Source organism: Oratosquilla oratoria, chromosome 21 (genome assembly GCF_046742065.1).
Source record: "Oratosquilla oratoria isolate Oo_2021 chromosome 21, ASM4674206v1, whole genome shotgun sequence".
Taxonomy (NCBI): domain Eukaryota; kingdom Metazoa; phylum Arthropoda; class Malacostraca; order Stomatopoda; family Squillidae; genus Oratosquilla; species Oratosquilla oratoria.
This window is the reverse complement of record NC_134797.1, coordinates 30,784,361-30,798,968: the sequence shown is the minus strand read 5'-3', so window position 1 is coordinate 30,798,968 and position 14,608 is coordinate 30,784,361. Positions and strand designations below refer to the sequence as shown.

General features: G+C 38.3%; 1 protein-coding gene across 3 annotated transcripts in view; it reads left to right on the top strand.

Annotated features, from left to right (window-relative positions):
• Window positions 1–1,817: 1,817 nt before the first annotated feature.
• Window positions 1,818–14,608, top strand: part of BBS5 (Bardet-Biedl syndrome 5 protein) — a 48,199-nt gene continuing 35,408 nt past the window's right edge. The window contains exon 1 of one of the 3 annotated variants that reach the window (XM_076204621.1): window positions 1,818–1,880. Coding sequence is in view for 1 of the 3 variants with exons in the window: in XM_076204619.1 (XP_076060734.1) it covers window positions 9,027–9,088 (62 nt within the window). In the remaining 2 variants the exon portion in view is untranslated. Of the gene's footprint in view, window positions 1,881–8,931; window positions 9,089–12,606; window positions 12,634–14,608 lie in introns of those variants that run through there. The other 2 variants (XM_076204619.1, XM_076204623.1) reach the window with 2 other exon arrangements.

Sequence of the window (14,608 nt, the reverse complement as noted above, 5' to 3'; positions counted from 1 at the left end):
ATGTTGTAATAAGGCTGAGACAAGAAGCTTCTTTGTTTCCAGATCAAAATTTCTGGCATTCCCTGAGAGGGACTGATCTAAGGGGATTCCAAGATAGGTTACCTCTTGCTTTGACTCCAAGACATTATCCACACATCTAACCTGTACATCACGGTGTTTCCTTGAGGTTGGGTTTTGATGCGAAGACAATACTTTCCGTTTTACCAAGGTGTAAAGACAGCCTGTTATATATGAGCCAGTCCTGGACTGATGACAGTTCAACACTCAGTGCTTCCTCTACTTCAACTGGGTCCCTACCTGAGACAATTAGTGCGGAGTCGTCTACATATAGCAGTAACTTACAGTTCACCGCACCTGGCATGTCGTTAATATAGACCAGGAACAGTAGCGGTCCTAGAATTGAACCTTGTGGTACACCACAAGTTATCTCTCTTTCACCTGAGCAGGCTCCTTTTCCCTGTACAAGTTGTTTGCGACCTGTAAGGTAGGACTTGAACCAGCCAATATTCGCCACACCTAATACCTAAAGTTTGTTTTAATAAAATATCATGGTCCACTGTATCAAATGCTTTTTGTAGATCCAACAAAACTAAACCCGTGTAGTTACCTCTGTCGCATTCCTGTTTCACCATATCGTAAAGGTATATTAAGCACGTGTCTGTTGAGTAATTCTATCTAAAACCAGTTTGCATGGCGTATAGTAGATTACGTTCCCTGATTGTATACGATACGTTCCAAAACCTTAGAAATAATATCTAGAATTGAAACAGGCCTGTAGTTACCTGCCTCAGTTTTTGCGTTTTTCTTATAAAGAGGTGTTACCCGAGCCCTTTTTATGTCGCTTGGGATAAATCCTGAACTGATAGACAAATTTATTATGTGGGTTATTGGAGGAGTTATATTTGTGGCTCCATCCTTAACAAACCTCGCAGGAATGTCGTCTAACCCTGTAGCCTTATTGGCACTTATGCTAGCCAGTAATTTAAACACTTCTTCTTGAGTGGACTTATATAGTTGGAAACACTTTGTGGGCTTTATAGTATTCCTGAACGTACCCCAACCCAAACTTCCCAGAACCCGTTGGGAGGGATTTTACTGGTTTAGTGGCTATGGTTGTGAAAAAAGGAGTTGAAGTGGTTGGCTATGGTGTCCCTATCAGAGTTAAGCTCGCCGTTTATCATGAGTCCTATTCTGTCTGCTTTGTTACTATGCTTAGTGTGAACTTCTAGGGTCTTCAGAGTTTGCCAAAGCTTCCTTGGATTGTGTTTGTTCTGGTTCACCATGTTAGTACAATAATCAGCTTTGGTGTTTTCCTTCCAATATTTCACCTGATTCCTATAGTACAGATGGCCATTATAGTCCTCCTGTTTTCTACTTTTCCTAAATCTAACAATAAATCTGTTTCTGTCTCTAATTAAACCCAGTACTTCGTTTGTCATCCATGGTTCCGTCCTCTGTTTTATTCGTATCTCTTTGAGAGGCGGTACTCTGTCAATAATAGTAAGAAATGTGTACTTAAAATTAGACCAAGCCTCATAACCATCGGTACAATTTAATACTGGCGACCAGTCTGTCCTACCCAGTTCATCTACAAAATGTTCCCGTGAGTAATGCTTCGTGGAACGAAGCTTCACTGTATTGTGTTTGTTGTAAATCGTCTTCCTAGTTTTCCTTGTACAATATATGAGCTTGTGGTCACTATGACCATAATCACAAGCACCAGCCTGCGTTATCTTATTACAATAGGAGACCAGGATAAGATATATGATGGACCTGGATGTGCCTGTTATTCTAGTAGGCTCGGCAATCAGTTGTGTCAGGCCATGAGATTTTAGCAAGTCCCTCATTGCCTTAACAAGGTTATTATATCTACTTGCCAGGTTCGTATTAAAATCACCTAGGATAATAATTCTTGATCATGCATATTGACCCGATTGAAACAGGTAGATTCTAATGCGCTATAGAAAGACATCTGTTTCGGTGGTCTGTAACAGACCCCACATAAGATGGGATGCGATTTAGGTAACAGTATTTCTATCCACACAGCTTCGAGGCCCTCGTTACTCATAAGGTCTGTACGGGGGTTGAATGCTAAATAATTGCAAATGAAAGTACATACCCCTCCTCCGGTCCTCTTTCTATCATTACGCACAACACTATAACCCGGTATCGCAATTTCTGAGTCGGAGATGGTACTGTCTAGCCAAGTTTCGGTGACACCGATGACTGCTGCCCTGGTCCGCCGCGCTAGTAGACGGAACTCGTCTATCTTAGGTAGAAGGCTTCTGGCATTCAAGTGCACGAAGTGGAGGCCCCGCTTGTTGAAGCAGTTGAAATCATCCCCAGGTGTTGACTGGGGCGAGGCACAGCGATCGGGGTTAACGGGTATAGGGTAATCCTCACCTTCGGACATGAGGGGTCCTGGTAGTTCTTTGAGTGTACACCTATTGCAAGTGAAGTGGAGAATGTCCTCATTCACCAAGGCAGCATTGTAGGTTTCAAGAGAAATTCCACAACACTTGATATGAGCCCCATTCCCCACATGACTTGCAGCTGATGGCTCTACTGTTGTGACGGACTCCTTTTAGACAGCTTACACATGGGTGTTTTGGGGCTCTCGTTGTAGCTGGGCCAGGACAGGGATGTATATCACCACAGAGAAGGAGGGCGTAGGACACCAGAAGCTTGGAAGTGTTGATTTTTCTCTTCGGTGTTATATGAGAACTTCCCCTTTGTTTAGCTAAACGAATCCGACGCCACTTACTGCCTTCTGTTGCCGAGGCAGGCGGGGGAAGGAAATGGCACAGAGTATGGTGGTTAAAAGAGATCCTTGAGCTTCTGTCTCTCACCAAAATGTTAAAGAGGAGAGTAGGGTAACCAGGAATGCCCACTGCAACGTATGAAGGTTGACCACTTGCAGCTACGTTGATCAGCAAGACCGCTCCCAGCAGGGCTAAAAGCATACCGGTCATCCCTGACGCCATGTCGTAAATTTTCACGTGTATACACTATTCACGGCAGGAACCGAAGCACCGATTGCGAACTCTTGAACTGGAGACACTTAAAAACACGCGTACTCGCAACAACAACAACTTCGGCCCCACTCGGGGATTTAGACAAGTCATTTAAGATTACTTCTCTGTACCAGATTTATCATTTCCGCCCTTACCACGATGAGCAGTGAAGTCAGGATGATTAAAAGTTCGGAGAAGAAATCGGAAAGAGAAGGATACGAAGGAGAGAGGAGCAGGGAGGGGGGGAGGAGGAGGCTTGGACGAAGGAAGAGCAAGGATGAGAAGGAGAGTCTAGGCGTCCATAGCCGTTTACTCGGCGTGCGAGGTGTGTTTGGGGGGAGGGGGAAGGAGGGGTAGGTTGGTTTATGACCCTCAAACACTGCCACACTGACACCCTTGTTCAACTTGTAAACAAGCTCGGCATCGGGCGTTTCGACTCTTCCTTTCAAATTTCATATATCTTAACCGTTTGGTAAGGCACTTGTTTCTTGAATGTTTTCATTTTATCTTTCTTTTGGCCATATCCTTCTCTATTTTTTTCACTATCTCACTCCTAATTACCATTCCGGTCTTTGTTCTACCTGGCTCAGTCATAAATTTTCCATAATCCTCATCTTGTTCATTAATATTTGTTATATCGCTCCCCATTATTTTAACTTTAAATGCATCACTTGGAAATATTACCTGCCATAGATCGGGATCCCACATTTCTTTCAACCTCGATACTTTATCAATGTTGTTTCCTTGAGCTGGGTCACGCATTTGTTTATAGTTCTATTTTTGGTGGTCCTGTATTGTGACAGGTATGCATTACAATAAAGATGGGTTCAGGTTTTCTGTTACTCGTCATTATAGAGAACTAGAAATAGTAGACGGTAACCTCATAAAAAATATTCTTTACGGTAAAAATAGGTTAATTCTGCAACAGTGCTACATTCATGTTCAAAATATTTTTCTGACTTAGATTCAAGATAACCACAGTGGTAATAAGTTCCTAAGGCATCTTATATCGCCGTTGCAATTAAAAAATATGTCTTTATAAATGTTTATCCGATTACAATATTATAATATAAAAACAGGCAAACAAATAAACAGAATTATGCTTTTTGTAGCTGCACATACTGTCATACAAAACTTCCGAGTGTACCATGTCAAATATATCCTATTGCAGAAAATTTGGGTCATATGGAGATACAATATCTCAAATCGACTGTAGTTAATCTCCAAGCTAGAGTGGAAGACCTAGAGCAGTACACGAGGAGAGAAGATATAATCATCAGTGGTTTAAAGATTGTGAAAACGTATTCGGAAGCTGTGAAAGGTGACTCCGACTATAGTGCAGATAACAGTGGTCAGAACATTGTAGAAAATCAAGTGATCCATTCTCTAAGTAACAAGGGAATACAGATCAGAGACACAGAGATATCAGCTTGCCATACACTGGGAAAAAGAAAACAGGACGGTACCCAAAATGTGATCGTGAGATTCGTTTCAAGAAAGTCGAAGGTGAACGTGCTGAAAAACGCCAAGAAATTGAAGGGGACGGGCGTCTACGTGAATGAACACCTGACAAAACGAACCGGAGAGATTGCCAAAACAGCACGCGACATGAGGAAACAAGGGAAGATCATCTCGACATGGACAAGAGACTGCAAGGTGTATATCAAGTGCAAGGATGAAAAAGTACATCAAGTAAGTAATCTTGAACAATTAGTTGAATTTCAATAGTTCACATTCCTTAATCTTCTAACACAAACATAACCATGAACACTACAACTAACACAAAAACTAAAACAAACATATCAAAAAACTGTAGGGAAGAGGCCAAACGCAGAGTATGGGAGTCCAATATATTTTACGTTTCGCCCAGCAGGGCTTCTTCAGAAACGTAAAATATATTGGACTCCCATACTCTGCGTTTGGCCTCTTCCCTACAGAGCTGTTGCAGTCATTGCTGCCTTTACATATCAAAAAATTGTTCTTCATGCCATACCCTTGTCCCTACCAATCACCTCAAATGTACATTATGCAAACATTTATATCATTTCATGTGTGCAAATATACCCGTAAATACTGCCAAAAATAACCCCAATATTTTCAATAACTGGTTCTGCCTAGACTGCTCAAAAACATTTCCCTATCATGCCATCTCAAACACAGAAATTAATATTTTGTTTTCCGCGCCAAATCTCGCATCAAAAAACCCAGATGTATATACCGCCATTAAGAAGTATAAAGAAATAGACAAAATATCAGAAAATGAATTTTCGATATTTAATCACAATAATACCCAAATTGACCCCGAATTAAATTTTTACTCAAAACTAACAAAAGACAGCGATTACTATAGTGATACACAATTTGACACGGTATTTCGTGATATTGATGGTTTCACACTAATTCACATCAATGCAAGGAGCCTAAACGCCAATTATCAGATAATTGACTATCTCAAGTTACTCAATAAAAGCTTTGACGTTATAGTGATAAGCGAAACATGGATTGACCCAGGATGTCTAGTAAACTTCTTACAAAACTATACTCCTTACAGTGCTAATAGACATATCCAAAAAGGCGGCGGAGTCTCTATCTTCATAAAAAAATCAATTTCATGCAAACTAATAAATAGATCCACTAATTCGTATGAAAACCTATTTGATTGCGTAGCTGTTGAGATTTTCAGTAAAACTAAAAAGAATACCGTCATAACAAGTATTTACAGAAAGCCAGGCACAAACATCAATGAGTTCACAAATATGCTTGAAGAAATCATAACTCCATTTAGAAATAAAAATCTATATCTCTGTGGTGACTTCAACATAGATTTACTTAAGTATGAGACTCATGAACAAACAAGACACTTTACAGATATGATTTTCTCTTTAGGTATATATCCTTTGATAAATAAACCAACCCGAATAACAAATACAAGTGAAACATTGATAGATAACATTTTCACCAATATTGTAAACTCCGAGATTCATAGTGGTATCTTAATAAGTGATATAAGTGACCATCTACCGGTATTCACTATCAGTCCAAAAGAAATGCACTGCATAACAAAACCCAGAATTGTACTTAAACGTAAAATTGACGAAAAAGATATTGCAAAATTAAATCAATGCTTAAAAGAAGAAAATTGGGATCAGGTTTACGAGTCAGAAAATGCCAATCTATCATATAACGAATTTGTAAGCATTATCATGAGTAATGTAAATAAATGCTGCCCAGAGAGAGAAGTAGAAATAAAACCACGTAACGTAAACTCAAAACCATGGTTTACAAACGGTCTTAAGAACGCGTGTCGAAAGAAAAACCAACTTTACAAGAAATCTATTCAAAGCAAGTCCTTGACAGACGAAAACAAATACAAAGTGTACAAAAACAAACTTACAACAATTTTGCGCAACTATGAAAAAAAATACTATGACACACTGCTTGAAGGTTATAAAGGTAATATAAAAAAGACGTGGGAAGTAATAAACAACTTAACTAGGCACAAAATTAATAACACCAATGAATTCATAGACATTATTAAAAAAGGAAAAACTAAAAAAGAAGTGGCAAACGAATTTAATGAATTTTTCTCCCATGTAGGACTTAACCTCGCGAAACAAATAAAGACAACACATCAAACTTACGAGACACTTTTGAAACACCGAATAAATAACACTATGTTTTTAAAACCCGTCACGGAAAACGAACTTATGAACACAGTAAAATCAATGCAGAACAAGAAATCACTCGATTGCACAGGAATCAATATGAACCTCATAAAACAAATTATGCCTATCATCAAAGATCATTTTCTGACAATATGCAATAAATCATTTGAACAAGGGATATTTCCAGATGCAATGAAAATAGCAAAAGTAATACCGATATTCAAATCAGCCGACAAATCAAGTTATAATAACTATAGACCAATTTCACTATTACCACAGTTTTCCAAGATTCTTGAAAAGTTATTCACAAATCGCCTTGACTCATTTCTAAAAAAAAAATGACGTCATTTACCATAGTCAATATGGATTTCAACGAAATCTTTCAACGTCTACAGCAGTAATGGAATTAACTGAAGAGATAACTAACAATATAGAACAAAAGAAAAAGACAGCCGGCATATTTATTGATCTTAAAAAGGCATTTGACACAGTAAATCATGAAATCCTAATTCGAAAGGCCGAATACTATGGGCTAAGAGGTAAAGTTAATGACTGGTTAAAAAGTTATCTAAAAAACAGGAAACAATATGTGGCCATTGAGGAAGAAAGATCACACATTCTACCAGTTACATGCGGAGTACCTCAAGGTTCAGTTCTAGGACCCAAACTATTCTTACTATACATTAATGACATTACAAATGTATCCAACCTTATGAAATTTCTACTGTTCGCCGACGATACCACCATTCTATGCTCCGATACAAATTCCGACAAACTGATCAAGACAATTAATGAAGGATTATGTCAACTATCCAACTGGTTTTCAGCCAATAAGCTATCCTTAAACGTATCAAAAACTAACTACCTGTTTTTCTACAAAAATAATGAAAGTACTAAGCCGATCAAAATAAACAACGAAATTATTGAAAAAGCGTCCGTCAGTAAATTCCTAGGCGTGTATTTAGACGATCAACTTAATTGGAAACATCATATAAATCACGTGATAAATAAGATATCCAAAACTTTAGGAATTATGCATAAAATGAGAAATATCCTCAATGAAAATACCCTACGTACCATTTATTGTAGTCTACTACTACCATACTTAAACTATTGTTCAGAAATTTGGGGTAATACTTATCAAACTAATCTTCAACGCATAATTACCTCTCAAAAAAGGGCACTGCGTATAATCTGCAATGTAGGTCGTTTGGAACATACAAATAATTTATTTAAAAAACTAAATCTACTCAAATTCAATGACTTAATAAAGTACAAAACTGCCATTGTTATGCACCAAATCTACAATAAACACATGAATCAAAACATATTGAAATTTCACTCTACTTACGAAACTCGCTATGCGACTAGGCAAACAAACGACTTCTTTAAAACTCAATACAGAACAACCAAAAAAAGCCAATGCTTATCTATTATAGGTGTTAACACATGGAATAAACTGGAAAAGGATTTACCTAAGACAAAATGTTTATCATCATTCAAACGATACTTAAAAAAGTCTTTAATCTATAAGTATTAGTATATTGAACACTTCAGGTCCATTTCATGGTTGTATTCATGGAGAAACTGTCATGCACTGCCCAAGTCTGCCGCTCTTTTTTTTTCTATTCCAGCAGGTCACGGTGACCCAGATCTGCACATTAAGCAATTATCGTCCCGTCAACAATCGACCTGACCTCTCACCTCTCACCTGACCCCCACAAGTTGCGATGCTCGTTCGTGCCCCCGATTTCTACGTGAGGTCGGAGTTAGCGGACGTCGTGACGCATGTCATTGTGTGTGTGTATATATGTGTATGTGTGTATATATGTGTGTAGATGTGTATGTACCATACTGACATGTAACAAAAATAAATAAATAAAAATAATTATTTTTCCTTAAGGGAGAGCAACTCCCCATAAGCTTTGCTTCTCGCTCTCCCTTTTCAACTACCAATTTTGTAAAAAAAAAAAAAAAAATGTATATATGTATGTCTAATTGTATTTAATATTGTTGAATAAACCTATAATAAAATAATAAAAAAAAAACTATTGATTATTCAAGTTATTGCAAGAAGTTGATCATACGCAGTAGTATTGTTGAATTTTAAAGAAACAATTACGTTTTCAAAATTCCTATAATCATATTAATCAATGTAGAATCAAAAGCTAAAATTCACAGTTTTATATTGAATAATGTGAAAATCAAAATTAAATTCAACACTATCTTACGCGTTGCTGACTTCATTTATTGTAGGTATCAGAAGCAGAACAGTTGTTACCCTAGCAACACAACGCAACATTTCAAACATTCCAAGACTAGCTAAGTTCATATTTTGTTTTGCTTCATGAAGATGACGTCTGAAGCACTGTGGGAGGATAGAGATGTTAGGTTTGATATATCGCCACAGTAAGTGAAACAATAGAAAGTTGTTTTTCATGAGTGAGACTGGATATGAATATGATGAACTGCATAGCAATTAGAATAAACTTTATAAACATTGACATTGTTTATTCTAGATGTTGAAAAAGATGGGTTATATTAATATTTTAGGCAGGAGAATCACCATTATAATGGTAAAAGAAATTCAGGCAATGGATAATGAAATTATAACAGAATGACAGTATAGTTTGATGAATAAATGTGTATGATCTTGACTTACAGTATCATGGATCATCATCATTACTAGGTAGGTCAAACACCACCAGAGGCGCCACCGTCGATGACGAGCACAATAGCGCGTCATTTTATGCGCACGCCGTTCAAACGGCCAAATTTACATACCGAGGGAAATTTAATTAATAAAAATGTTGCGTGAGTGTATTTACTACGATCGTAATAAATTTCAAACATTCACATCATCAGTTACATGTCGGTCAATAAAAACATTAGATAAACATGGCGGCCTGCATTCAGCAGTATATCAAAAATTGGTATATGTTTCAACGTAAAAAATGAGCTAACAAATTTATTGTGCGGGCAACTGACCATAATTAACCAAAACTACTAGTATCGTGGATTATTCTAATACCAAAATAAAGTCAGTATGTTACGGTAGAGCTGAGAAATTGGTTGTTTAAATTAGTTTTTTTTTTCTATCGGGTCGGATTATCGGATAACAACATCAACATCCATCCCGCCATCTTATCTATCACTGGTGATATGGACCAAACTTCACTCTATTAAGTTTCTTACTATTATGTTATTAGTGTAATAGACTTATAGTTGAATTATTTTAAATATTTCCTTTAAAATGTGTGATTTTCATGTAATTTGATCGAAGAGAAGTTACGTTTTCATCCTCCGTAATATTATTACGGACCACAGCTACGATTCGTCCTGCCCGTTATCTATGATCACTGGTGGTATGGATCAAACTACACTATTAAGTTTGTTACTATTGGGTTATTAGCGTAATACCTTGCATATAATTGAATTATTCAAATTATTTTCTTTAAAATGTGTGATTTTCATGTAATTTTACGGTATTCGTAGCTGTGGTGGGTAATTTTGCAGAGGATAAAAACGTAATTATATGATCAAATTACATGGAAATCACACATCTTATAGAAAATAGGTCAAATAATGCAACCATATGCTAATTTTTTATATAAAATTGTGCCTGTCAGTAAAAACCGTCATTGTTTACGTTTGATCGGCGATCAGTCAGACCGCACGTTTCGGCCCGATTTCCTCGGACAAAATAGGCCCGATTTAATTCCATTCAAAATGCAATATCTCGAGAACTAGGACAGCTAGATGGATAAATCAAATTGCATTATACTCATAGCGACTTTTTCCATCCCATGAGAGCTACTTCAGCTCAAATATCAGGAATTCCATTTTCATATTGACCTAGCTATCATTACTGAAACTGACACTTGGTTCTGGAGTATAGGCCATAGCCAACTCACCTGGTAGCGCCATTTCACCCTAAGTCTAGGCAGTCTGGATCAGAGAGGGACAGGCCCAAGAGTCCAAGACAAATGCTCCAGTCAGGCTACACAGGCAGTACTTCTATTACATGTTTATAAAATGACTGGTTGGGTGCATCTTTCTGTGGTGATTATTCTATATATTTAACAGAATAAGAGAAAAGCACAAGAAGTGGAAGACTAAGAGGACAAGCAGCCAGCACGAGGCTGCTCCCCCCCCCCCAGCTGAAATAGTTCAGTGATACACTTGACATCTTGATTACATCCACATTCATGTGATGTGCATAGGGTATGGTCACATGATGGCCAAAGTGCTACCCACATCAGTGGATGGTACAAATGACACAATTATGATGACATCACTTCGATATAAATAACAAATAAACATACTGGGATAAAAGATTAGAATGAGAACAATTCTTCACCTAAAAAGGACTTCAATCTGGACTTGAACACAGGGAGGCTAGGAGCACCAACAATATTTAAGGGCAATGAATGCCACTTCTGGATAATTTGACGAGAGAAGAATTGCCTACGAACCTCCAAATGAGAATGTTGCATTTGTATTTTAAACCTATGGCCTCTAGTACCAACATCAGGAGACAAGGTGAAGATGTCATTAGGAGAGATGATGGAAAGATCATGAAAGATGTGGTAACAGAATATGAGATCTTGTTGCAACAACCTGTCTTTCACAGAGAATAAACCCAGTGAAGATAGCCTATCAATATAGGAAAGATCAGATAATCCTGTAATCTGTTTTGTCCACCTGTGTTGTGCAGACTCCAGTAGATTGCTTTGGCCCAAATACCCTAGATTCCATATAGGTGAAGCAAAGTCCAAGATAGGTCGAACATCAGAGATGAAAAAAGAAGACATGAATTTGGCCGAGCGGGTGACAGTAGATTTCAAGAGATTATTGGCAATACCCCCAGCTTTGGCAGCTGTACTTCTTATATGTTGATGAAACTTCAATTTCCTATCAACTATAATTCCTAAATCGTTATGCGAGAAGCTCTGTGTAATAGGACTGCCATTAAGAGTGTAGATAGGAGTGGTGAGATCGTCAGCCTGGGCAAAGAGCTGTCTAGCAAAGAGGAGGTGGACACATTTACTGGCAGAAAACCTCAACCCCCAAGAAGCAGCAGTAGCTGCCAATAAGTCTATATTATCTTGCATGCCTGGAAGAGATTGAGTACAGTCAGATGATGATGATGAACGATAATATAATGTAAGATCATCAGCATATATTTTGTAGTTGCACTGAATCTGAGAGCAGGTATGATTAATGTAAATTAGGAATAACAGTGACCCCAGAACTGAGTCTTGGGGAACTCCACTTAAAACTGGCTTAGAATCAGGGCTGCGGAGTCAGAGTTGGAGGTTTTTAGCTGGAGTCGGAGTCAGAGTCGGATTTCTAAGAGTACTAGGAGTCGGAGTCGGAATTTTTTATCCGACTCCGACTCCTTAAGTCCAATAAAATTATTTTTTTAACATGGTTTCCCTGTTTGGTTTTACCAGTTGCACAATTTAGCAGTTTTTGTATGGTTTTGCTTTTATTTTTGGAGGCAATAGTGAGTGTGTGCAGTGTATATGTACACTAAGTGGTCTCTCCAGATGGAAACAAAAAACAATCCATCAGTAATAAAAAAAAAGAAAAATACACAATACTGACAAGCTATCGTTGTCAGTCTGGATAAAAGTGTTTGTGGTCATGTATTTGTAGTTGTTTCCTGTAAGGAGAGTGAAACTATATATATACTGTATATATATATATATATATATATATATATATATATATGTATATATATATATATTTATATATATATATATATATATATATATATAGATATATACAATATATATATATATATAATATTTTGTACTATACTGCAATGCTTTTACTTCAACATAAATAAACATCAATTCGTGCTGCCACCATGTGACGGCATTGTGTGCTACTAGTACTAACTAATGTAAACAAACAGCTGCAGATTCTGCCTGAAGCAGTGTCTCCCAGTGAATTTTCTTTTCCTTCAGTTTCAGTAGTTTTATCACATTTTCCTTTAATAGAAATATGCTAGATTATAATAAAGCTACTTCAGAATATGAAAATCATACATTTATCAAAGAAATTTAGTGGTTTGAAATATACGAAATAGTAACAGGCTACTGATCATGGTTACTAGTGAATACAATAGGCCTACAAGTGAAGCAATGAAAAATAGAAATCAGAGTAAAGAAAATCACGAACCATTTTAATCTAATTCAAAACTGATTATGCTATAAAGACAATTGCAAATTAGGCCTAAGTGTACCAGATATTTATGCTTTAACCCATAACCATAATTCTATCTATCTATATACAAAAGGCTTTTTCCCCCTTACCAGGGAGGTAGCCAAGTCAAAAGGCATAAACCCACTCCCACCCATCATCCCTTCCACCCTCACATCTTAGCTCCTCGTGGACGACGGGTCATCCCTGCATCCCGACCACCACCCTGGGTCAGAAGCAATGCAGGACACAGCACATCCACAGCAAGGCTGCTTCACTTAATTGGCGACCCCCCTCTCTCTGTCCCCTCACATAGAAAACGGAGGACGGGGAGAAGTCCCTTCGGGCTGCGTCAAAATATCATTCACACTTTCCCACTCCCCAAACCCCCCCCATCCTCCCATCCCTTCCCTTTCTTTTCATCACAGTATCATCTATACACAGCCCTTCTCCACTCATCCTTATCTTCTGCCACCTCCCTTCCCTGCTCCACAGACATTCCCCTCTTGCTCAACGCCCCTGTCACCCCATCCATCCATCTCATCCTCGGTCGTCCTCTCAAATTCACTCCCTCCATCTCTGCCTTCCATACCCCTTTCACCAGTCTTCCTTCATCCATTCTTTCCATGTGTCCAAACCATCCTAATAGTCTTTCATCAGCCCTCTCAGCCAACTCCTTTTCCACCCCAGCTCTCCTTCTCACTTCCTCGTTTCTCACTCTATCCAGCCTTGTATCCCTCACCATACTTCTCAGACATTTCATCTCAAACACATTTAAACTCTTCCTCTCTGCCTCTCTCAAATTCCATGTCTCTGCCCCACACAGCACTGTCGGCACAATCACCCCTTCATACAATCTCCTCTTTGCATTAATTCCCAAATGTCTATTTCTCATTATTTTTTTTAATCCCCCAAGGCATTTGTTTGCTTCTCTCAATCTACAGCTTTCCTCTACCTCTACTCCTCCCTTTGCAGCCACATATGACCCCAAGTACCTAAAACTATCCACTTCCTCCAGCCTCTCCCCTTTAAGACTTACTTCCAACTCTCCACCATCCTCTCCTCTTGTACACCTCATCACTTTACTTTTACCCACATTCACCTTCAACTTTCTCCTATCACACACCCTCCCAAACTCAATCACTAACTCTCCCAATGCCTCCTCTGACCCTGCCACAAGTGCAGTGTCATCAGCAAACAACAACTGACTTACCTCACACTTTTCTCCATTTTCCGCAACCAACTCCAGTCCCCTGCCCATTTCTCTTGCATTTACCTCCCGTACTACCCCATCCATATACACATTGAACAGCCATGGTGACATGACACATCCCTGACGTAGTCCCTCCTTTACCTCAAACCATTCACTCTCTCCATTTCTGATTCTAACACAGGCTCTACTACTATCATAAAAACTCTTGACTGCTCTTAACAGCTTTCCCCCAATACCTGTTTACCCTATCATAAGCCTTTTACAAATCCATAAAGGCCCAAAAGACATCCTTACCCTTTCCTAAAGCTTTCTCACAAATCTGTCTTATCAAAAAAATCTGATCCACACAGCCCCTACCTCTCCTAAACCCACACTGCTCCTCACCAATTACTTCCTCTGGTCCTCTCCTAATTCTCTCAGTTATAACCCTCCCATACGCCTTCCCAACTACACTCAACAAACTGATCCCTCTGAAACTACTACATTCACACTTGTTCCCTTTTCCT